The sequence below is a fragment of the Carassius gibelio genome, chromosome B21 (assembly GCF_023724105.1).
Source record: "Carassius gibelio isolate Cgi1373 ecotype wild population from Czech Republic chromosome B21, carGib1.2-hapl.c, whole genome shotgun sequence".
In the NCBI taxonomy this organism is placed as follows: domain Eukaryota; kingdom Metazoa; phylum Chordata; class Actinopteri; order Cypriniformes; family Cyprinidae; genus Carassius; species Carassius gibelio.
The window spans coordinates 23,113,801-23,137,748 of record NC_068416.1 but is presented as its reverse complement, the minus strand read 5'-3'; the positions used below and the strand labels follow the sequence as shown (position 1 = coordinate 23,137,748).

Sequence of the window (23,948 nt, the reverse complement as noted above, 5' to 3'; positions counted from 1 at the left end):
AGACTCGTACTTCTTTCCACGAAGTCAGCAACATTACTCGATTTCTCTCTGTCCCTGTTGTGACTGACAAACTCAAAAAAAAATAGTCTTTTTCACAATACATGCAAGATAGCACAAAATGTCCCGGGGCTCATTGCTTGTTATTTTTGTTAACTTGGACGTTATATATTTATGCATTTATTTACTTTATATAATATTTGTAACAAAACAAATTAAATGTGAAAACATGAACGCACATGAATAGAATGTTCAATATACTGTAAATTCAAAAATCTGTATTTCTAATATATATTTGCATACTGAATTGCTATTGGTCTTCTTTCCCGCATTTATTTGCATACTGAATTAGGCAGCAAAAAAAAAAAAAAAACACTTTGTGTCCTTCAAGTTGTTTTGGGTTTTTTTTGGACTGTGGTTATTGTGATATGTGTTGAATTTCACTCTGAATGTGGAATTTCAGATTCTACATTCTACACTTTAATATTGTTCATTCACCTCCCTAACTCACTGTTCTCCAACAAATGAATATACTTTCTCTCTCTCCCTCTCTCTCCCTCTCTCAGTGCTGGATATGATGCCGTCCTGGACAGAAATGTGGCCATTAAGAAACTCAGCAGACCTTTTCAGAACCAGACTCACGCCAAGAGAGCATACAGGGAGCTGGTGCTTATGAAATGTGTCAATCACAAAAACGTGAGTGTCAGATCACAATATCTCTCCCCCGTTGTCCCATTTGATGGCAAATGCTGCTAATAACTGTTTCCTTTGAGACAAAAAGTGAGACTTCTGTTTATATGGCTGCCATATTGAACATTATTGTTTATATCTTGTACATCACACAAGGGCTCGGTAGCATTAGATGATGAATGACAAAGTAAGAGAGAAAAGGAGAAATAGTGTTAAACGACAGAGAGGAAACACTTTTTGGAAACTGAAGGGTTCACAATGCTGCTGCCAGATCTCCTGTCCTCCTCCTCACTCTCTCTCTCTGTGTCTCTGTCTGGGACTGGGGTTATAAAGGACAGCTGGGACGTGACAGAAATATAAAATCATCCTCACGTCTTATCGGCCGTTGACAGTCCTTTTATGGATCTTCCAGTCTCTTTTCGAGGAAAATAACAAAGTTTACCCCTCACATTCTGAATGAGTAGTTAAAAAAATAGTTCAGAAATAAATGATGGTTCAGTAGTTTTCTAGTCATTTTGGTGTCATTTGATACCTGTGTGCTGCATCACTGATATCCTTTTATAGTTTTTGTTAATATTTAAAATTAGATTTACTTTAAATTTAGTTAGTTCGAGTTTTGTTGTGTTTTTGTCATTTTTCTTTTTAATCAATTTTATTTATTAGTTTTAGCTTATTTAGTTTTTGTTATTTTAGAACTACAACAAAAGAAATAATCTAAATAATTTTTTAAATGTTTTTTTTAGTTAACGTTTTTTTTTTTTATTACAAGTAACAAACGTTTATGATTTAAGTTTAGTTAACTAAATAATAAAACTGAAATAAAAATAAACACTTGTTTATATATTTTATATTTTATATATGTATTCATATACTTTTGAAGTAAAAAAAATAAAAAATTATACAACAACTAACCCTAACCCTAACCCTAATCCAACAGAGCATAGTTATAGTTATAGTATAACTTCATGACTTACTCAAGTTCTTGTCTTCATTTCTCTTCCAGATCATCAGCTTATTAAATGTCTTCACACCACAGAAGTCTTTAGAGGAATTCCAAGATGTGTAAGTAACATTTGGAGATTTTCCAGACATGAAGTCATTTGATTATATCATATAAAACATCTGAATTTAAACTGATTGCAGCTAATGTAAAAAAACAATTGTAGGTCTGGCCCTGCAATCTGATTGGATAAGCCCCTTTTGAATTCAAATGTATGCTTTAAGCACACCTGTCACTGTATATATGTATAAATCAAACTAACCTAAGGAAAGAAATATATTATCAGAAAGTGAAGGGGGCATTTATTGCTGAAAGTGCTTTCATATAAACATTATTAATAATGTAAATGTTTTTGATGTATTAAATGCAATACCTATATAAACATTTGCTGAAAAACTGCACAGTCTGCTAGAGTAAGGTGATTTATGATAATTCAGGTTCATTAAACATGTCCCTTGGTGTTTGAGCTTATGCAGGGTCCCGATACAAGCGCTGTGTTGTTGCAGGGTGAGGGTGATAGATCACCTGCAGTTGTTTCTGATTTCACTCTCACTCTCTGGTTGGCCCCTGACACTTGAATCTCGTGCTGCCCATGCCATGATTTATTCTGCACGCCGTGTGGACTTAATCTAGAGCAGGATCAATATGTTGAGTATGAAATGTCTGCTCAGTCACAGCCGGATCATTTGAGTATTAAGATGGATGGGACGCAAGTCTATATGGACTAAATGATTAGAAATCAGCAAACTAGCTTCAGAAGTGTGGTCAGCATAAACGTGTGTGTGTGTGTGTATTTCTTATAAATAAATGTATATATATGTATAGTTTGCTATATATAATGTACTTGCATTGATTGAGTGTTACTTAAATGTATTTTGGATTTTTGTGAAACAAAATAAATAGCAAATATGATGTTTAATCCATAAATCTGCAGCTATGGTTTTTGAGCACTCAGCAGAATGCAATTGACTGTTAGTATTCCTGCTGACTGTCAAGTATTTTCTCTGTATAAGAGGTTGTAAAGATCCACATCGATCCACGGCGGTCTCTTTTGTGCAGTACGAAAGAATGAATGAAGCCATGCAGATGTAATATGACAGAACCACAGGGATGATCACTTCAGCTGATGTCCAGCCTGTGGAATTCACTTTTTCTTCCTTCCTTCCTTCCTTCCTTCCTTCCTTTTTCTCTCTTCTCTAGTTACCTGGTCATGGAGCTAATGGATGCAAACCTTTGCCAGGTGATTCAGATGGAACTGGACCACGAGAGGATGTCCTACCTGCTGTACCAGATGTTATGTGGAATCAAACACCTGCACTCAGCCGGCATCATCCACAGGGTGAGAACAATGAATACGCACAGCAGGATCAATTGAACTTGGAAGATCTATTTTATTAATTAGACATAAAAATAAATCAAATAGTCGATCGAATCTGATCTCCTACCAAAAATATTATTGTCATATATTTTCCTTTAAGGATCTGAAACCTAGCAATATTGTGGTGAAATCTGACTGTACGCTGAAGATCTTGGACTTTGGGTTGGCGAGAACCGCTGGCACTAGCTTTATGATGACGCCCTATGTGGTGACGCGGTACTACAGGGCCCCGGAGGTCATCCTGGGCATGGGCTACAAGGAAAACGGTAAACCAATCACAGGGCTGCGTGTAGATCGACCAACACTTTTAAATAACACTAGAATCTTGGGTTTTATAGACCCTGTGAAAATGGAGTTTTGTGTCCAAATATTTTTTATTTAGTATGGAAAGCAGTATGCTTTATGCAACTGGTAGTATGCAATTGGGAAGTTTTTATTTACAATTATGGATGTCGTAATTACAATGTAAGTTCCTTTCAAGTCATCTTAGGCAGATCAAAGATGGCAATGTACTGTACCATTTCTACAAAAAAAAAAAAAAAAAAAAAATCAGCAAGATTTCTTAACCCTACTTCTACAATTTGTAGAATACAAAAATATTTTTTGCCATTTATGTGCATTCAACTCCTACATACGATCTTCCTGGGATGTCTTGAATGCATCATATATTGTGGTCACATGACCTTATTATATTGTATATTTAATTCGCTGAATTGTCATTTTGCATGTAAAAATTTTGCATTTTAAATGAATTCTGGGTAAAAATGTCTACATTTTTGACAGATTTATTCAAATGAGCCAAGAAAGAGATGTAGGTGTTGTAGCCGATTGCTATCATATTGCTATCACACATGCTACATACTTCAGAAATTACCAGATTTCTTATTGAACTATATTCCAATAGCTGTATAAGCCTATATTTGAAATGTTGGGTTTGACATCAAAAATTGAAGTTCTGCGGCTTTAGGTATATTAGTAGGTATATGCTCCAGTTTGTTTATTCAACAAGTAAGATTTCAACTGGTAGCATGTTATATTGTGGTCATTTGACCTTACTACATGGCATATTTAATTTAGTACATTTTTATTTTGCAATGAAATATTTTAATTTTTAAGAAGTCAAGAAAGAGATGTAGTTGCATCTGCATAGTCATCATCAACTGTGATGGACGAACAAGAAGTAGAATCATAGTACGCATACTATATACCAAAACTAAATTACCAAAAAGTTAACTATATTATATTAACTATATGAGACTATATTCTAGAATTTGGGTTTTATAGACCCAGTGACATCACATTTGGAGTTATGTGGCTTTTAGTCTGTCTACAAATTATTTTAGTATTATATTTGGTATGTGAAGCTTATGCAACAAGTAAGATTTCAACCAGTAGCATGTTATATTGTGGTCACATGACCTTACTACATTGCATAGTTAATTCAGCAAGTTTTCATTTTGGTATTAAATTTGGTTATTTTATTTAAAAAATGATTTACATTCTGACAGAACAGTATAATAATGAGTCTAGAAATATATAGTTGGTCAATATTTACATTCTAGGTGATGCTACACATGTGCTAAAATGGGTGGACTATTTGGATAAAAGTCAATGGCCCGGTTTCACAGACAGGGCTTAGACTAAACCAGGATTAAGTCTTAGTTCATTTAGGGAATTTAAGTAGCTTTTATAAATGTGATTTCAAAAAAAAAAAAAAAAAAAAAAAGATTACTGGTTGTGCATCTTGAGACAAAACAATAACACTTACAAATTTTAAGATATGTCAGTTCAACTGGCTTTCAATTAAAACAGCTCAAACTTAATTTTAGTCCAGGACTGGCTTATTAAACTGTGTCTGTAAAACCAGGGGAATGTTGTTTTTAGATTTGAGGTTGGGAAAATTAGTTCAGTACTTAGATTTCTTGCTAACCTGCTGTTAATTTTCTGAAACACTAACAGATTTCACTGCTTGAGAACACAAATAACACATTAATACCCTAAGGACCGAAATGTTAGTGTGTATATTTAGAGTATGGGGGAAGCAGAGAGAGGTCAGGCTATGGATTTCCTGCCACAAATGGTCCTCCCCGAGGTCTGACCCCAGCTCTTACTTTGATCTGAGCAGTTGTGGAATAATCAGCTCACGTTATTATTTCTCTCTCCATCGCTCACGACGGTTTGTGCAAACACTAACCTCTCTTTTTTTCCTTCGCTCTCTTTTTCTCGCTTCTGTGCCTGCAGTGGATATTTGGTCAGTTGGTTGCATCATGGGAGAAATGGTGCGCCACAAAATCCTATTCCCCGGCAGGGACTGTATCCTTCATGAGTGGATCTACAGTTTTATCAAGCAGAATAAAGCTGTAGAATTCTTAATATGACACCAATTTCACAGCGTTATATTTTAATCTCGAAATAGACTGAAAGACAGATCATTTTTTCATTCCACACAAAACAGTAAAGTTTATTTGTTTAATTTTATTAATTTGAAACTTTTTCTTATATTTTTTTTTGTGATGCACAATCAATATGTAATAATAATAACATTTATCATATACATTAAAATACATATGTAAACAAATACTTTTATTTTGGATGTGATTAATCGCGATTAATCGTTTGACTATATATATAAGAACTCATTTTATGAGTACTATTTTTTTTAATGGTTTTCATGATTTTGTGGTCCACATCCACCTGACTGGACCAGTGTTCATTTGTCCAGGCATAACTAATCGTTTTCTTCTGTAATTCTTCTAACCTGCAGGTTTTGCTTAGGTTTTCGTATTGTAGATATGTAGCCTATAGCTTCAAGATCCATATGCTGTTTCAATCTCTTTTTCTCACTTTATAACACTCGCTCTTTCCCCTCATTCCCTTCAGTCCTCTATGATTACTGAAGATTTTGTTCATTAGGATGCTGTGGGATATCTGTCTGATGTGTTTTTGAGTCGGATGTGGCGGCCTTGCACCTCTCCTCAGCACATTGTAGTCATTCGTTTCTTAATAGGAAGCAGTTTTTGCTTAATTGGCATTCAGAGATAGCGAAACTCGTGAAACAATGATACAGTCTCCCTCTCCAATCACTCATTAGGTTGAACTTTATTCATTTATTTAGCCATTTTGCTTTCAGTTGCTGCTTTCCTAGAGAATTCAGTTGTAATTATAGTTAAGTTAGTAGAAGAGCAGTGCTTGTTTTCAGCTCTCTGAACTGCAATCAAGGTATCGATCCTATAGACCAAGCTTGGCTTATTTGGTTCTTTTTAAAAACTCATTAACACATGCTTGAGTGAACTTCTTTGCTGTGCTGTTTCATCAATAGCTCTTACATGGTCAGAATCTACAGGGTCTTCTTTACCAAAGCCTGATTTTAAGGTAACACTTTATTTTAAGGTGTCCTTGTTACACAAGTTACATGTACTTACTATTATTATAACAATTAATTATTCATAATTACATGCAAGTAACCCTAATCCTAACCCTAACCATAAAGTAAGTACATGTAGTTAATTAATTCTTAGTACTTGTAAATGTATAATTATTACACTGTAACGAGGACACCTTAAAAAAAGTGTAACCTTACTTAACATCTTCACTTTGGTTGCATTTAACTTTGCACCTGATATGCAAAAATTTGCCCTTGATTTTTTTTTTTCTCTATCACATTCTCCTACCCTCTTTTAGATTGCTAACATAGACGGCTTTGATCTCCTCGTTTAATAATAAATTAGAATACTTAATACTTGAATATTGCATTATCTGTGAGTTCATAAGTCAGATTTGGAAAGAAATGGAGTCATTGATGTCACTTTGAATACTTTCAGTCAGTACTCTTTAGAAAGCTGTTCAGCAGCCTGAAGAGATAGCATTTTAAAGCATATATGTCAAAGGTTGTACTGAAATGTAGACAGCTAAACTTCTTTTTTATAAAATACCATCTTTTTGTAAATTTCAGTGGCAGATTTGTATGTACGCATGGGATATTCTTTGTAAAAACATGAATAAAAGCAGTTAGCTTAGCAACATGCTAATGAGCAACTCCATTGGAATTAATTGAATCGAGCATCTGAGTTGCTTGTAAATCCGGTTATAATATTGAAATATACAATGCATGTGTGATTTTATGTGGTAGGCCTATATTAAGTGTCTGTTTGTGTGTTGCATGCGTGTTGTGTGTGCTGTAGTGGACATGTGGTCTGTAGGATGTATCTTTGGGGAAGTTATAAGAGGAACAGTGCTGTTTCCAGGGACAGATCGTATCCTTCCCATCTGTCTGTTCTCCAATCCTCACTGCTGTCTCCATTCATATTTTACTTGCCAAATATGACCTAATATTTAATAATTTTATATACAATTGTTCAAAAAGTTTGGGTCCGGTAAGATTTTTTTGTATGTGTTTGTATCTTATGTAAGCCTATATTGTATCTTATGCTGAATTATTTGACAAAAAATACAGTAAAAACTAAGTAAATAAAAAAATATATAAATATTCTTTTTTATTATTTATATATATTTTTATATATATTATATATATTTTATATAATTTTTTTTTTTATATAAATATTTAGTTCAAATATAATTGTTTTATATGTTAATATATTGTACAATGTATTTATTCCTGCTATAGCAGGGAACCTTAATTATTCTTTTAGGATTCTTTGATGGATTGAAAGGTCAGAAGAACAGTATTAATTTATTTTGCGTGTTAAATATGAAATTAAAAATGTTATGTATGTTTGTATGTGGATATATACACACAGACATAAAGAGCAGCGTTTGTTTAAAATTGACTTTTTTAACATTATAAATTCCACAGCTGTCAATTTGATCAATTTAATTAATTCTTAATTTATAATAATAATAATAATAATTAACACACACACGCACACACACACACATATATATTCAGTGTGAAAATCACTTATTCACTTATACTTATATATATATATATATATATATATATATATATATATATATATATATATATATATATATATATATATTAGGGCTGGTAAGTGATTAAGAATTTTCATCTAATAAATTACATGATGTGGTGATTAATTAATCTAATTAGTCACATATGAAATTTGGAGAAATTACTCTGAAAAGTTAATTTAAAGTCATTGTTGTGCAAAGCATCAAACGGAGATTACAAAAAGTAGGTTCAGCAAGAAAAAATTCATTTGATAAAATGTATTACAGATACTCTTTTGGAATGAGTAAATGATGACAAAATTGTCATTATTGGTTGGGTGAACTACAACTGGGTGAACTAATGAACTATGATTTTCTTAATTTTATTATTATTACTGTGAAAATATGAAATTATTTATTTAATGAAATGATACTCTAAATAATAAACTAAAACCACCAGTAGGTGGTGGTAAATGTCTTAATGATTGAGTCATTGAGTCATTTATCCATTCATTTAATTCGTTCAAATGGCTGATTCATTCAGGAGTGAAGTAAGTGGTTCTTTATGAATGGTTCATTGAAAAATTAGGTTTGTTCGACTTAAAGCGTGTCATCACCATCATCAGACCGATCGGTGTGTGACATCAAAGTATTGCAAAAGTTTATAGATCAATCGACTCCTTGTGCCTTTGAATCACTCTCATGGTACTTTGATGTCACACCAATCGGTTTGTGCAGCGCCACTTCAAAGCCAATGGCCAATGGTTCAAAGAGCCAAATGGTTCACCCAATTCATTCAAAACGTGGATCATGAAATTATATGCTGCTGTGGGTTGCTCAGGGATGAACAGTTCTGATTTGTCTGATTTAACAATGTGTCTAAAGTAACACAATTTTAATTTCTTAATGAACTGTTGTATAAGATGAGTATCACATTTGCACTCGTGTGATATTGCCTACAGCTCTTGGATATTTCTTAACTATGTAATGTAAATATGAGAAAAAAATTCAAACTGACATTTTGCCCCATATCTTGAACTTTAGGGATATTCTCTAGGCTAAGTTGTTTCCCATTGTTTATATACAGTTCAGACCAAAAGTTTGGACACACCTTCTCATTCAAAGAGTTTTCTTTATGTTCATGACTATGAAAGTTGTAGAGTCACACTGAAGGTATCAAGGGCTATTTGACCAAGAAGGAGAGTGATGGGGTGCTGCTCCAGATGACCTGGCCTCCACAGTCACCGGACCTGAACCCAATCCAGATGGTTTAGGGGTGAGCTGGACCGCAGACAGAAGGCATGAGGGCCAACAAGTGCTAAGCATCTCTCGGGGAACTCCTTCAAGACTGTTGGAAGACCATTTCAGGTGACTAGCTCTTGAAGATCATCAAGAGAATGCCAAGAGAGCAAAGCAGTAATCAAAGCAAAAGTTGGCTACTTTGAAGAACCTACAATATGACATATTTTCAGTTGTTTTACACTTTTTTGTTATGTATATAATTCCATATATAATTCCACATGTGTTAATTCATAGTTTTGATGCCTTCAGTGTGAACCTACAATTTTCATAGTCATGAAAATAAAGAAAACTCTTTGATTGAGATCGTGTGTCCAAACTTTTGGTCTGTACTGTATATACACACACACACACACAATAGCAAATATGATAAAATTTTTGAAAACTCCTCGAACACAGGAATCTGATAGAAACATACCTGTTTTTTATTACACTCATCATTTAACCTGATTTTGGAAGGTATCTGTAGAAAGAAAGCCGCTGGGCAGCTGTTCAGCTCCTCAGACGTGTGATGAGATCACAGGGGGAGTGATACGGGCCGGGCTTTGTGTTTTGGGTAGGAGGCAGTGGGCCGTCCCTGCAGGATGATGTAATGTGGTCCTGGCTGCCACGGCCCTTTGAACCAAAACCCTGCTTTGTGGAAATAATGGGAAGCCTGGGGAGCAAATGCAGTCATGTGACTTCCCAAGGCCAACTGGGCTACCATGACAACATCCATTTCCCCCTCTGTTGCTAGGCACCCATAGAGACGTCTTCAGGATCCATTCTCTCCAGGCCGACTCAGACCTATGTGCTGTAAAAATGCTGTAAAAATGCCAGCAGTCTCCCTCTCTCCCCATTCCTGCGCCCTCTCATTTCCCACCGCTACACTTCTGTGATAGTGACACCAACGAGAAGATCGCTGTGAGAAATGTCATTTCAGAAGAACAGAGATGCAGTTCAGATTTATTAAGACTTGTTTGATCTGGTGAATAACAGACTTGTTTGATTTGTATATACGCCGAAAGTTCTTTAATGTTTTCGAAAGAAGTCTCTTATGCTCACCATTGTGCATCTGTGTAATGACAATACAGTAAAAACAGTAATATTGTGGAATATTATTACAGAACTGTCAAATAACTATTTTCTGTAATTTATTCATCATTACTCCAGTCATCAGTGTGAAATGATCTTTCAGAAATCTTTCTAAAATGTTGATTTGCTGTTTAAGAATGTATTATTATCATCAATATTGTAAATAGGTTTGGGGTAAGGGATTGGAAGGGATTTTTTTTTTTTTTTTTTTTTTTACTCAATCACAACTGACAGTGAATTGTGCATTAAAGTAAAATGTAGTACATTTACAAAGTTACAACATTTTTCTTTCTATACAGTTTCTATTCTAAATGCTGTTCATCAATGAATCTTGAGGAGAAAAAAAATTGTATTACGGTTTTCAAGATTGCTAATAATAAGAACCATTATTAATGAATGGACAAATAATAACTGAGCACCAAATCAACATATTCAAATGATTTCCGAGGGATCATGTGACACTGAAGATTGAATAATGATGCTGAAAATTCAGTTTTGCATCACAGGAATTAATTACATGTTAAAATATATTCAAATTCTTTTCAATTGTAATTTTGTAATATTAAATTGTACTGGTTTTACTGTATTTGTGATCAAATAAATGTAGCCATGCGGTGCATTATAGACTTGACTAGATAGTTTAGTTTATTTTTTAAGTGTATTTTTTTTTTTCAACTAATGCAAATGTTGGAGTAAAACTCTGCATTTGAACATGTAATAGCAAATACTTAAACTAATGACAAACGTTTGGGTGGCATTACACAAATATTTCCATATATTGACATAGACGTGTGGGGGCGTGTTTGAATGAGCCATTTTAGGGCTGTGTGGAAGAGTCTTAACTTTGATAAAGAATATCTCCTTGGTTTTGAGACTTCAGTCTTTGCAACTTTACAGATCTTCTTCATGCACCAAGAGCTTGTAACACTCCAAAGAGAAAGGAAACATTGAAATCGCATCATATGACCCCTTTAACAGTAAATATTGCAAATATTAATAAATGCATCCTTGGTGTGCATAAGAGACTCATTTCAGCAAAAAATCTTACCAGAGAGTCTTATGCCAGAATGCAAACACATATTGAAAATGTAATATTGGATCTTATGGAGTCTAATATGAAGTAAAATTGGCATTCTCTTGATTGTGATGACTGATGATTTAACTCGAATATCATCCATATTATTATCTTATGTACTGATTTGGTTTCTTTTAGTTTATTTAAACAACAAATCCAGGCCTTTTCCCACTCCGGGGCTAATTAGGACCCCTTCGAGTGTTTTAACCTTTACTGATTTAACTTTAATTATCCTGGAGGGGAAGTGTAATCAAACTTTATTTTATTACCGATGGCATTTCTAGGCTCACAGCACTTGCTTTTATTTTTGTCTTGTGTAATCATGTTAGAATAATCAAATTATGTCGTTATCTTCATTTTATACTCCATTTAAATTAGAAATATCATACTCTGTGTAATGCATAAACAGCCAGCCTGAGGGTCGTACGCAGGTGTTTTTTTTCCATGACTCCACCCACTTTCAGACATCGACCAATGGAATAAGGTTATCGAGCAGCTCGGCACACCCTCTCCTGAGTTCATGAAGAAACTGCAGCCGACGGTGCGTAACTATGTGGAGAACAGGCCAAAATACGCCGGCCTGACCTTCCCCAAACTCTTCCCTGATTGCCTCTTCCCTGCAGACTCGGAGCACAACAAACTCAAAGGTAAGCCAGAGTTTACGCACTTTTAGTTGTAAGCATGTTCTTTGGCATACAAACAATTGTCAAGTACTGTCACAGTATTTTGTGTGTTTGTAGCTTGAGATTGAATCTCATGAAAACTCTTTAAAAAAAGTTCTGATAAAATAAAATAAAAATAAATACAAAAATGAAAGTTTTGTAAAAAAAAAAAAATAAATAAATAAATGCACACATACATACTTACTGACTTCGTATAAAGAAAACAAAACCTAATTTATGACCTATTTCAAGAATAATTCATTTTCAAGAATATATATAAACATTTTAATGTGGAAAAATATATTATTAATAATTATAGAGTACATTTAAAAGCCATTTCCTTGTGAAATGAACTCTAAAATACTGCTAGGATCATTAAAAAAAAAATCTAGTGGGTGAACACTAATATAATCAGTTTGAGTCATCTCTTTGTTATTTTCCTGGTATGCCTGCATGAATCAGGCAGCTATTTCCTTCCCATTTGTGAAATTGAGAGACGTTTCTTAAATTGTGCTCAGAGCTGTTGTTCTTCAGGGGAAAGCAGAGAAGAATCGTGAGCTTTTGATATGAAAATTGCGTGGAGGAGTTTATTCTCAGTGAAAGACATCACAGGCAGATGCTGAATGTTTTACAGTTTGGGAAACAAAAGGGATATAAGGCAGTGCCTGTTATTCAAGGCTCCATGAACTGTTCTGGGTGTGAGAGAAAAACAAGGACAACTGAGAGACTGAAATATTATTTTAATGTTATTTTATTTAATTTTGTTGATTTATTTCATTTTATGACATTTTGTCATTTAATTTTGTGCATTATGCTTAATTTCGTGCCATTTTGTCATTTCATTTTTGTGCATTTTATTTATTAATTTTTATTTTATTTACTTTTGTCATTTTATTTTTGCATATTTTATTTATTTATTTATTTATTTATTATATCAGTTTGCATTTGTTTTACAATTTAATTGGATTTAATTTTTCATTTTGTAATTTTAATGTCCTTTTATTAGATTTAAACTTGGCATTTTAATTTAAATTTGCAATTTGTAATTTTTTTGACAATTCGTGAGGTCAGGTTGCATTTTGATTTTATTATTTAATTTAATTTATTTTGTTTGATTTTATGTAATTTTATTTTGCCATTTTATTTTCTGTAATTTTATTTGGTGTCATTTTAATTTCATTTTAGTGCTTTTCAATTTTATTTTTATTTTATTTTATTATTATTTATTTTATGTAATACATTTGATTTTGTTTTGTGTTTCAGTTCGATTTTATTATTTGAAGTATTTTTTTCCCTAATCTTTTGTTATTTAATTGTATTTTTTATTTTTTTATTTCATGTAATTTAAAAAATTTATATATTTTAACTTTTTGGGTTATTTGTGATCAGCAATTTGACTTAGTCTACAAAGAACCATAACAGTTTCTGTTATGTTTATCAAACACGTTCACATGACAAATTGATATTGAAAGCCAGAAAGGGGGAGCGAGACAGAGAGAGAGAGAGAGAGAGAGAGAGAGAGAGAGAGAGAGAGAGAGAGAGAGAGAGATGTACAGATCTGCAGAAATCGGTGTCGGCCATTTTGAAGCGGTCCAGCCGGTGGCAGAGAGAAGAGAGAGAGATCGGTGAATGCTGTAAGAGGAGAGAGAGAAAGAGCCTGACTTTACACAGCTATTTATAGAGTAAGAAAGTGAGCGATGCAGAGAGCATACAGCGGTGGAGAGGAAGAGAGGGAAGGAGAGTGTGATGTTTCCAGTGCCCTTGCAAAGAGAAATAGAGGATGAAATTTGAAGATGGTGAGACGTTTGCACCGAATTCTTCTAAAACATCTGTAATCAGCAATAATTCTGTTTCCTTCCTTAATAAATGTCCCTGTTCTGATTCTGTTCCAATAACAATATATGTAACATACAGTATCTGTTCACCAAGTCTGCATCTGTATGAACAGAAATGCAGTATTGTGAAATGCTGTTGCTACCTGTTATTCATAATGATGATTAATTATTATAAGTGCTCAGTTAATAATGGTTCTCATCATCACAGTTTCTGCAGCAAAAGCAGGTGACACTGAAGACTGGAGTTATGATGCTGAAAATTCATACCATGGAATAAACAACAATTTCTACGATGTGTTGTGATGTGTTTTACAGCGAGTCAGGCCAGAGACCTGCTGTCTAAGATGCTGATCATTGATCCCGCTAAGCGGATATCAGTGGACGAGGCCCTGCAACACCCCTACATCAACGTGTGGTACGACCCGGCCGAGGTGGAGGCAGTGAGTATCTGTCCCACTACTGCTGGCCACTGCATGTCTTTACTTTAGCCTCCTGAGACCTACTCGCTAAAAGTTTGCTCATATTTAGTATTTTGAGTCATCTTTTTCTACATGATTGGACCGATCATGATATCCTCCATCACTAATAACTGATTGAATATGTGTGAGGAATGTTGTCATGTAATGCACAGCACTGTAAATTACTACCAATCAATATGACATATTGTAGATGTAAGGCTTTTCAGGGCTAATAAAATGCATGGAAATATTAAAAAATTAAACATTCAGGTTAGGTTTAATTTAAAATAAAATATATACAAATATGAATATGAATATGTATTTATTTTGTTGTTTGCATGTTTTTTTGTTTTAGTTTATTTGTTTTCATTTTCACATTGATTAAATAGTAATACATTTTATTATTCATAAAATATTATGTATTGAATCACATTAGGTTACATTTAATCGCGTGCATGTAAACCAAGTCTCAATTTTTTTTCTTCTATATTTATTCAGATCAAAATATATTTTTTTTAAATTTAACTTACACAATACAAATTGTGTATTTTTTTTAATTTATTTTTTTATTAACAATTGTGAATGAAACTCTTGCATGCACTTCCACCAAGACTCAATGTTTTGTTTTTTTCCTACATTTATTCAGATCAAAATATGTAGTTTATTTAATAAAAAAAATAGGTTATACCAATATATATATATTTTTTACTGGATGCATTTGAACCAAGTCTGAAATATCTAATAATTTGCCCGTTTTTTTTTTTCCAAAACAACATTTGATATATTTATCTCATTTTACTAATTTATTTAATAATATTTTATATATATATATATATATATATATATATATATATATATATATATATATATATATATATATATATATATATATATAGGTTTTTGTATGGTGAAATATTACTTTTATATTTTATAAATATAAGGACTAATATTTTATATAATATTATATGATATAGATCTAATAGATCCATACTCAATAGTTGATATCATTTTCAGGGTCTATGTTGCATTTGTTGAGTTTGTAAATGTTTGTGGTTGATTCTGGGGACCTTCATCAGTTTGAGAGGACACAAGAAAGGAGTAAAAATAAAATAACAGAAAGTTGTCCTGTTCTTTGATGAAGATTTTTTAAACATTCAGTAAACATTTATTACTTCTATTCACACGTCCCCTTTTGACAAACAGCTTGTTCTTGTCTAAAGTTTGTGTCTGTAATGTTTCAAAGGGGTTTCAAGGACGCAACAGGTCTGCTTTTCTTGTTCTAGAAAGTACAGAACACAAAGTACTGAACAACAGAGGAAAACATGTAACAAAAAATACCAGCTCACATTTACTGTCTGTAAATATCTGTTAGCAGATGTCATTTTGTGTGAACATACCACTTTTCTGTTGACCCAAATATGAATCAAAAATACTAATCTGATAGAAAATCTGACATTCAATAGCAAATAATTTGTTTTAATAACCCATGAGCATCATTATGATTAGTGTGATTCTTTTCTCCTTCTCTCTGGTGTTTCTCTGTCTCTGATGAAGGCCAGGAATCAGCAGATATCCATGGTAAATAAAGACCATTCCACACTTAGGGAAACCCCCTCATCTCAAATCACTCACACACCGATCTCTTTGTAACACACACTGACGTCTAGAACTCAAAAACAGACAGAGATTTCCCTGAAATTTGCACAGTGTGTATTTATGTGTGTGTACTGTGTACTAATCTTGTAGAATGTTTGAAAGGAATAATACGATTAAATTCTGTGTTCAAGTAACATTTAGAGGCAATAGAATAGAATAGAATAGAATAGAATAGAATAGAATAGAATAGAATTCTGAGGAGGTTTAAAGTTTAAGGCACCAGAAAACCTTGAATTCCATCAATGTCTGATTGGTGGTTTCAGCAAATGGGAGTCCAAACCATAATCAAACCCTAAATTATTGATTTTTATGATAATGTTATGACATGTCTTAGGTCAACCAGTTAACAAAAGGCCATCCAATCACATTGAACAAACCATCAGAATCGTTTATTCACTTTTAGATAGATTTACTCGGTAGAAATGACTCACCTGTGTGCTTTGTGAAATCAACTAATATACTTCAGATGAATCTTGCATATTATTGTGCAATAAGGAATCCCAGTTTCCATAATACTCCATTCAGTGCCATTTATATCTCTTCCTCTTAATTCTCTATGGCTTGTTAAAAAACCTAGTGAGCTGCATATACACAGTAGACAATATTTTTGGCAGCAGCACAGGAAGATCTGAAATGCTGCTGAGGTTTGCAGTCTAGTTAGGCTGCTCACTAGGTTCTGAGACGCAGCCTGTGTTTCTCATGTCTCTGTCTTAACCTCAAACCTGACGGTGGAGTTTTCTCTGCTTTTCTGTCCTACTAATGGTGGTGTTTGGTCCTTATTTACTAAGTTCTTACTGTTGAACATGTCAACTGCATGTGCGAGCGGTGCTAACACTTTACATTACAGTGTTCATGTTTTTTTGACATAAAAAATATTATTAGTTATGTAAATGATTGTTAAAGTGTAATATGCAATTTACTCTGAACACTGTAATGTAACATATTAACCCAGATATTTGAACATTAGAAAATATCATACTGTATGTAGTGCTGTGTTCTGATCGTGGTTTATGCAAGATGAAAAGCATTGCATCAAATAAGTGAGTCTGCAGGAGCAAATGTAAATTTAGACATTTTAAGTATGGAAGCCCGTTTCGACCATGGAATAAAAATATTACAAATGCAATTTTTTTATATTTCCTTTTCTCGCAATTCTGAGAAAAAAAAACTATGTATAAAAATATATAAAATCAGAATTACGAGATAGAATTCCAAGAAAAAGGCAGAATTGTGAGAAAATTACGAATCACAATTATATTTTTTATTATTATTAATAAAAAAAATGTTTTTTAATTATATTAATTAATATTATTATTTTTTTTTTATTATTATTAATTATTTTAATTTTTTTTATTCCATTCCGAAAACAAAAACACTGAATGTAAACTAAGAATTGTAAAAAAAAAAAAAAAAAAAAAAAAAAAAAAGATTTGTGATATAAACTGAATTCTGAGTTTAAATCTTGCAATTATGCCTTATTCTACAATTATTATTATTTATTTGTTTTTTAATTGCAAGGTTCTATTTTGCATTTCTTAGAGAGAGAAAAAAAAGATCTGAATTGTGAGATAAAAAGTCAGAATGTCTGTATTTTGTTTAACTCAGTAGTGGAAACAGGCTTCCATAATAAAGCATGTATTTTTAATAGTAAGAGGATTTATGATTAAGGACCAGCAATGATACGTTTAAGACAGAAGACACTCAGTGTTTCTGATTTTGATGGGGAAGGATTAAATCTGTTTCTCTCTCTCTCTGTCTCAGCCTCCTCCACAGATCTATGATAAACAGCTAGATGAGAGGGAACACTCGATTGATGAATGGAAAGGTAGGCCTTGGTTTGGAGCTCTCTGCATGTGGACATCACATAACTCACAGCCCACAGACACATGAAGAGATGAAGCTGTAAATCATTCCCGCACACAGCTGTTTTTCTACGAGGGCGGCCGCTCTCCATTGACTTCTGTTGTTACTGAGATACAGGACTATTTATACTGAGATCATGCTAGTTTCTATCCTCAGATGCTAAAACTTTTTTTGAATGAACCTAAAGTATGTACCGTATTTTTCGGACTATAAGTCGCACCTGAGTATAAGTTGCATCAGTCCGAAAATACGTCATGATGAGGAAAAAAACATATATAAGTCGCACTGGACGATAAGTCGCATTTATTTAGAACAAAGAACCAAGAGAAAACATTACCATCTCCAGCCGCAAGAAGGGCGCTCTATGCTGTTCAGTGTTAGTCTACAGGAGCACTGAGCAGCATAAAGCGCCCTCTCGTGGCTGGAGACGGTAATGTTTTCTCTTGGTTAATTTCTCTTGGTTCATGTCAAATTAAATCTGATAAATAAATCGCACCTGACTATAAGTCGCAGGACCAGACAAACTATGAAAAAAAGTGTGTCTTGTCTGGAAAATACGGTACATAAATGTGCTCTTTCTCTCTGTTTTTCTCTGGCTCAGAGCTCATCTATAAAGAGGTGATGAACTTCGAGGAGAGAACAAAGAATGGTGTTGTGAAGGGACAGCCCTCTCCCTCAGGTACTCTCTGTGCATAAGCTATGCTTCTGTAAGTCAATTTAAAGTGATTTCCGCTGTTTATGAGAAACCCTCCCATTGTGGTTGCTTCATTTGTCCCTGTCCCCCTCTCATCCCGTCCGTGTGACTGGAACGGAGCACGTCCTGAGTGTGATTACGTGCTAGTTGTTCAGTCTGTCCTTGACAATGTTAGTGTCTGTTGTTGTGGTCTTTGCTGAAATTAAGAAAAGGTGCTGTGAGTGATTTCTCCCAATACTTTCTGCTACGAAACAAAACCCCGCCCCTAAAGACATTCCAACTGAAGTGCACAGTGATTGACAGGCAGAAAGTGTTTCTGATTGGCTTAAAAAGTTTGGGTCTCTCCAAAAGGGTGTGAATTAGGAGAACTATTTTAGTTTGTCAGATTGAAGGTGTGTGGTATAGACCAAACAATGATGCCAAAACACGCTTACAGCATCTTTAGGAAAATTGCTTTATTACACTCTATTTATTTTAGCCTATTATTATTATTAGACTTACAGAATTACAATTGATCTTTCACTAAGACCTGCCTTAAAAATGAAATCCACCATTTTCTCAAAAAATATATTATGTTGCAATTCAGTAAAATATATGTTTAAAGTTTTTCTCTTTCTTTCTTTCTTTCTTTCTTTCTTTCTTTCTTTCTTTCTTTCTTTCTTTCTTTCTTTCTTTCTTTCTTTCTTTCTTTCTTTCTTTCTTTCTTTCTTTCTTTCTTTCTATCTATCTATCTATCTATCTGTCTATCTTTAATTTTATTATTCAGTTGATTCTTTGAAGTTTCTTCACTTTTTTGTTTGTTACTCTGTAATTAAACATATTTTAAGACAAATGCCAGATAAAACTGCTTTGTGGCAGCAAAATTCAATTTAGCAGACATAAAAATAATATCTATCCAATTTTTCTTCAGCATATATTTTTACATTCTTTAAAGTTAACAAGAATCAACTAGGGGGCAGAGCTTAGTGAATATTTATTATTTTATTATTATTATTTTTTTCATTATGTAAATGAATTCTGCAGCAATGTAAAAATATTATAGTAATAGTATAAAAAAATGCACACATTTATTCTTGCATTTAAAACTAAAATGTTGGGAACTGACATGCCAATGTTTAAATGTGTTTGTGTTTTTATAATGTATTGTATATTTGCCACTGTATATGCATATGTTTCATAATTAAGGTGGGAGTCCATGGTGTCTGATTTCATCATTTTACAAAAATCATAGTTCAGACAAGTCTGAAATATTTGTAGGATTTAGTTTGCTGATTGACTGGGCGAAGAGGCTTTTCTTTTGAGGTTTGTGGGATGTTGAGTTCCAGTGTGTGTGTTTGACCTGTAGATGGCAGCACTTGTGTGTGTGTGTGTGTGTGTGTGTGTGATTGCATGTCTGCAGTCCTGCAGCACTGAGAAGATGATAGACAGTGACTCCAGCTGCAGATCCTCATGTTTGCTTATTAAGAAAGATCTGTTTTCTAGCTGCTTATGGTTTTTTATATTGTTGGGGTGTTTGAATTTCTTTTTTTTCTTTTTTTGCTAGTGTTGTCCATCCTTTCTGGCCTCATTTTTTCTCTCTCTCTCTCTCTCATTCAGTCTCTCCACTTTGTAATTAAGTGCTTGTGCTGAAGAAAGCAGTCGCAATGCAGCTCAGTATTTCACAGCAGTGTGGGTCAGTGTGTTAAATCAGCACATATTCAGTTCAACTCAGTTTCATATATCACATATGATTTTAAAACAACTTTACAAACTGTAGACTTTAGTCTTATGAAAAGTGTTCTAGTTGTATTTTTCTGACAGCTCCAGAGCAAATAAACGGCAGGTTGTTTACTGTACAACATACGTAGATCAGATGACTATAAACATGCCTGATTGATAGTGCTTCTAGATGTCCTGCTCCAGCAGTGGGGGGTTGTTTATGTAGCGTCCCGTACTAAACAGTGATTCAGTGTGTTTAGTTAAACCTGCAGAACTGGACTGGCGTTCAAATAAATCCTGGTTCCCTTCCTGTTTTCTTGAGGATCTGGGAGTCTGAGATGCTGCGGAAGCTGTAGGAAGCTTTATCCTGTAGTGTAGGAGGGAGATTTATGGAGGTCTCTGGGGCGCTGGAGGTGTCCTTTGTGGGGGATGACTGCAGGATTCTGTTAAGTGAGAGAAGAGTGATGTAGCTGAAAGTCTGTTTTTCCACTCGAGTGGTCACTGAAATCAGATGTGTGGGATATACATGATGCTGTTTAATGTGAGGGGGAATTGTGGGTAAAGAAAAACCGGGGAAATTTGACGAGGAGCTGGAGGACAGAGTTTCTGTCATAGATACATAACAAAAGGGCATTAGACACCCAGAAAATCAGTATAAGTCATCTTGGTATTCAAGTTAGTCTAAGCTGGTTTAGCTGGTTTAATATGATTTCTTGTACTGGCCAAGCTGGTCTCCCAGATTGACCAGCTGAAAAGGTTAGGCCAAAATTAAGATTTTTTTTTTTTTTTTTGGTCTGGTCTAAAATTTGGTTTAGGAGTATATTTACGGTATCTTTATACTTTTTTAACTATATAATGACTGTTCTTTTTTTTTAGGATTTCAGCCTGTTTATTTAATATTTCATAATGTACACTATGGGCTCAGTCAAATTATTATTATTATTTTAAGAAAGTAAAGTAATAAAGCAGTTTAAGTTGTGTTCAGCAAGGATGCGTTAAATCAAAAGTGACAGTAAAAAAATATTTCAAAATGTTTCTGTATATATTCAAATTAATGCTGTTCTTTTGAACTTTCTATTAATCAAAAAGCCAGAATAAAAGCCACAGTTTACACAAAAATATAAGCTTTTTTATTATTATTATTCAAATTTATATGAATCAGAAATGTTTCTGAAGCAGCAAATCAGCATATTAGAATAATTTCTGAAGGATCATGTGGCATTGATGACTGAAGTAGGCCTGATGATGCTGAAAATTCAGCTTTGCATTAGGAATAAATTACATTTTAAAGTATATTAAAATAGAAAACAGGTATTTTAAATTATAATAATATTTCATAATATTACTGTTTTCTTGATCAAATAAATGCAGTCTTGGTAAGCAGGAAACAGAAGTTTTTGTCAGCTATTCAGATTTTGTGTGTGTGTGGCTAAATATTGCTGTTCTTATGTGCTGTGAAGTAACTGATGCTGTCTCAATGTGATGTGATGTGTAACTAGTGATCATATTGTGCTGGTCTGGCACATTTCTACAGAGAGAGAGAGAGAGAGAGACTAAAACAGACAGAGACCGTAACGCTGACAGTTATTAAACGCCCTTACTGGGCCAAATGTCACCCACCCTCATCATTTTTTCTTCTCATTTCAAAGGGTAGCTTCCGCTTGCATCATTTATCATATAGTCTTTTTTATTTTGTTTTTTGCTCTAGCCCCTCTCTGCAGTAACACTCCAAAACTACATGTTTGAAATGTTAATCTCAAACAAGGATGTGGGCAGTGTACTATGAAGTTATTATAAATCATGTTCACACCATTGAATAGGTATTAAAGAGCTGCCTTCTATTAAAACCAAAGAAGTAGGCAGTCATTCAAGTAAATTAGCTTGTACTGTTATCATAGGAAGCCGTTTAAGGGGTTATTTGTGTTTGATTTGTGGATTGGGCAGAGCTCCTGTTCAAACAGACTCGGTGAAGGATCTGAGGTTTTCTGGATAAAAAATAGGGACATTTTGTCCTTTTTTTCAGGAGCCTTTATTTATGACTTCATGTAGATCATTAGCTCCACCTAGTGGTGGAAGATTTGCTTGATTTTTGTGTTTTCTAAAAACAGGTTTTGATATAAATTTTGTTTGCTCATGCATATGGTGTTAGGAATGTGAATATAGCCTGCCCTAAACAGTTTTAGCCGCATAAATTAATATCTATAATCATACATCTTGTTGAGGAATGGTCTGTGATTACTTTTCTAATCTACCAGACTTATGATTACCAGTTAGCAGAAAATTAAATAAAGAAATAAAACATATAAATAGATTTATTTATATATAATGTCTAATTATATTTATTAGACTATTTCATGCTAAATTGTGAAATAATTATCAAATGTTAAACACACACACAAACACACTATTAAAAGTACTGATTAAATTTACTAATATTCTTTTTCAAGTTTATATGTAAAAAAGAAGAAAAGTACAGACACAGAAAGTAAATATTCTCAAGATAATATTGTGTGTGTGTATATATATATATATATATATATATATATATATATTAGGGGTGTAACGGTTCACAAAATTCACGGTTCGGTTCGATACGATACACTGATGTCACGGTTCGGTTCGGTTCGGTTCGGTACGTTTTAGATACAGCAAAATGCAAAAACATCTCAACTTTTCAGAATGCCGTAAGCGCACCGCGGGTCATGTGACAAGAACTAACCAATCAGCTTCATCCTTTCCCATAACAACGTTGAAAACTCAGCCAAGATGAAGGAACAGCTGATTATAGTTGTATATGGATTGCAATTTTGAAATAAATTTAGTAGCAGAGCTACTGCAAGCGATTTTTAGAGCTGCAAATCCATTTATCCTTCGCTGAAATTTCCGCGTCTCATGGAGAGAGCACGTCATTGTTGCTTAGCAAAGACAGACGCCTCATGAGCGCTTCTGCCCGAGCGCTTTGGAAAGGAGGAGAAAGACGTGCTTAGCGTTTTCCACGCGTTTTTATGAGCGATATGTGAACGGACCCTAAGGCGCTCGCTCACTCAGCACGCGCTGAAGGCTCATTGCAAAATGTCTAATGCATTTAACAGACCAGAAATATAAGATCCTAAAATAACCAACAGGTCTGGTGTTTGGGTGCACTTTGGATTCCCTGTAAGCTATAATACTGGTGTCTAAATGCTGCAGGCATAGTTTGTTGCGTGCATGTTTCTCCTTTTTTTCGTCTTTTCCCAGATACTGACACAATAAGGTGATGTCGGCGTAAATGAGTTGACATGTTTCAAGTATTCACGCTGGTGTTTTTTTTTTTTTTAAAGCAATGAAGCAACCGCGCGAAGCCCTCACTATATAGGATTTTAGAAAGAATGCAGAGCACTAGTGTAGTGTGCAAACTTACCACAGTGTGGATTTCAGAAAGTGTGCAAAGACTTCACGTGCACACTTACCATAACATGGATTTACAAATAATGTTCTAAGGAGGGGCTCTCATGTCACTCTGATCGAGCAGCTCATAGATGGAATCATGCATCTCAAACAATATGTTTGAGAGTCATCTTCTTTTAGTCTGTTAAACGCATTGGCCATTTTGCAACGAGCCTTCAGCGCGTACTGAGTGAGCGAGCGCCTGACTGAGTCATAACATAACATAAACATA

General features: G+C 33.9%; 1 protein-coding gene across 11 annotated transcripts in view; it reads left to right on the top strand.

Annotated features, from left to right (window-relative positions):
* The window catches only part of LOC127986165 (mitogen-activated protein kinase 10), a 63,332-nt gene that overhangs the window by 33,178 nt on the left and 6,206 nt on the right, over positions 1–23,948 (top strand). For 5 of the 11 annotated variants that reach the window (XM_052588406.1, XM_052588404.1, XM_052588411.1 and 2 more), the window contains 10 exons: positions 564–693; positions 1,691–1,749; positions 2,888–3,026; positions 3,166–3,331; positions 5,307–5,378; positions 11,889–12,071; positions 14,237–14,361; positions 15,934–15,957; positions 17,797–17,860; positions 18,500–18,577. In XM_052588406.1, coding sequence (XP_052444366.1) covers positions 564–693; positions 1,691–1,749; positions 2,888–3,026; positions 3,166–3,331; positions 5,307–5,378; positions 11,889–12,071; positions 14,237–14,361; positions 15,934–15,957; positions 17,797–17,860; positions 18,500–18,577 — 1,040 coding nt within the window. The other 6 variants (XM_052588413.1, XM_052588412.1, XM_052588405.1 and 3 more) reach the window with 5 other exon arrangements.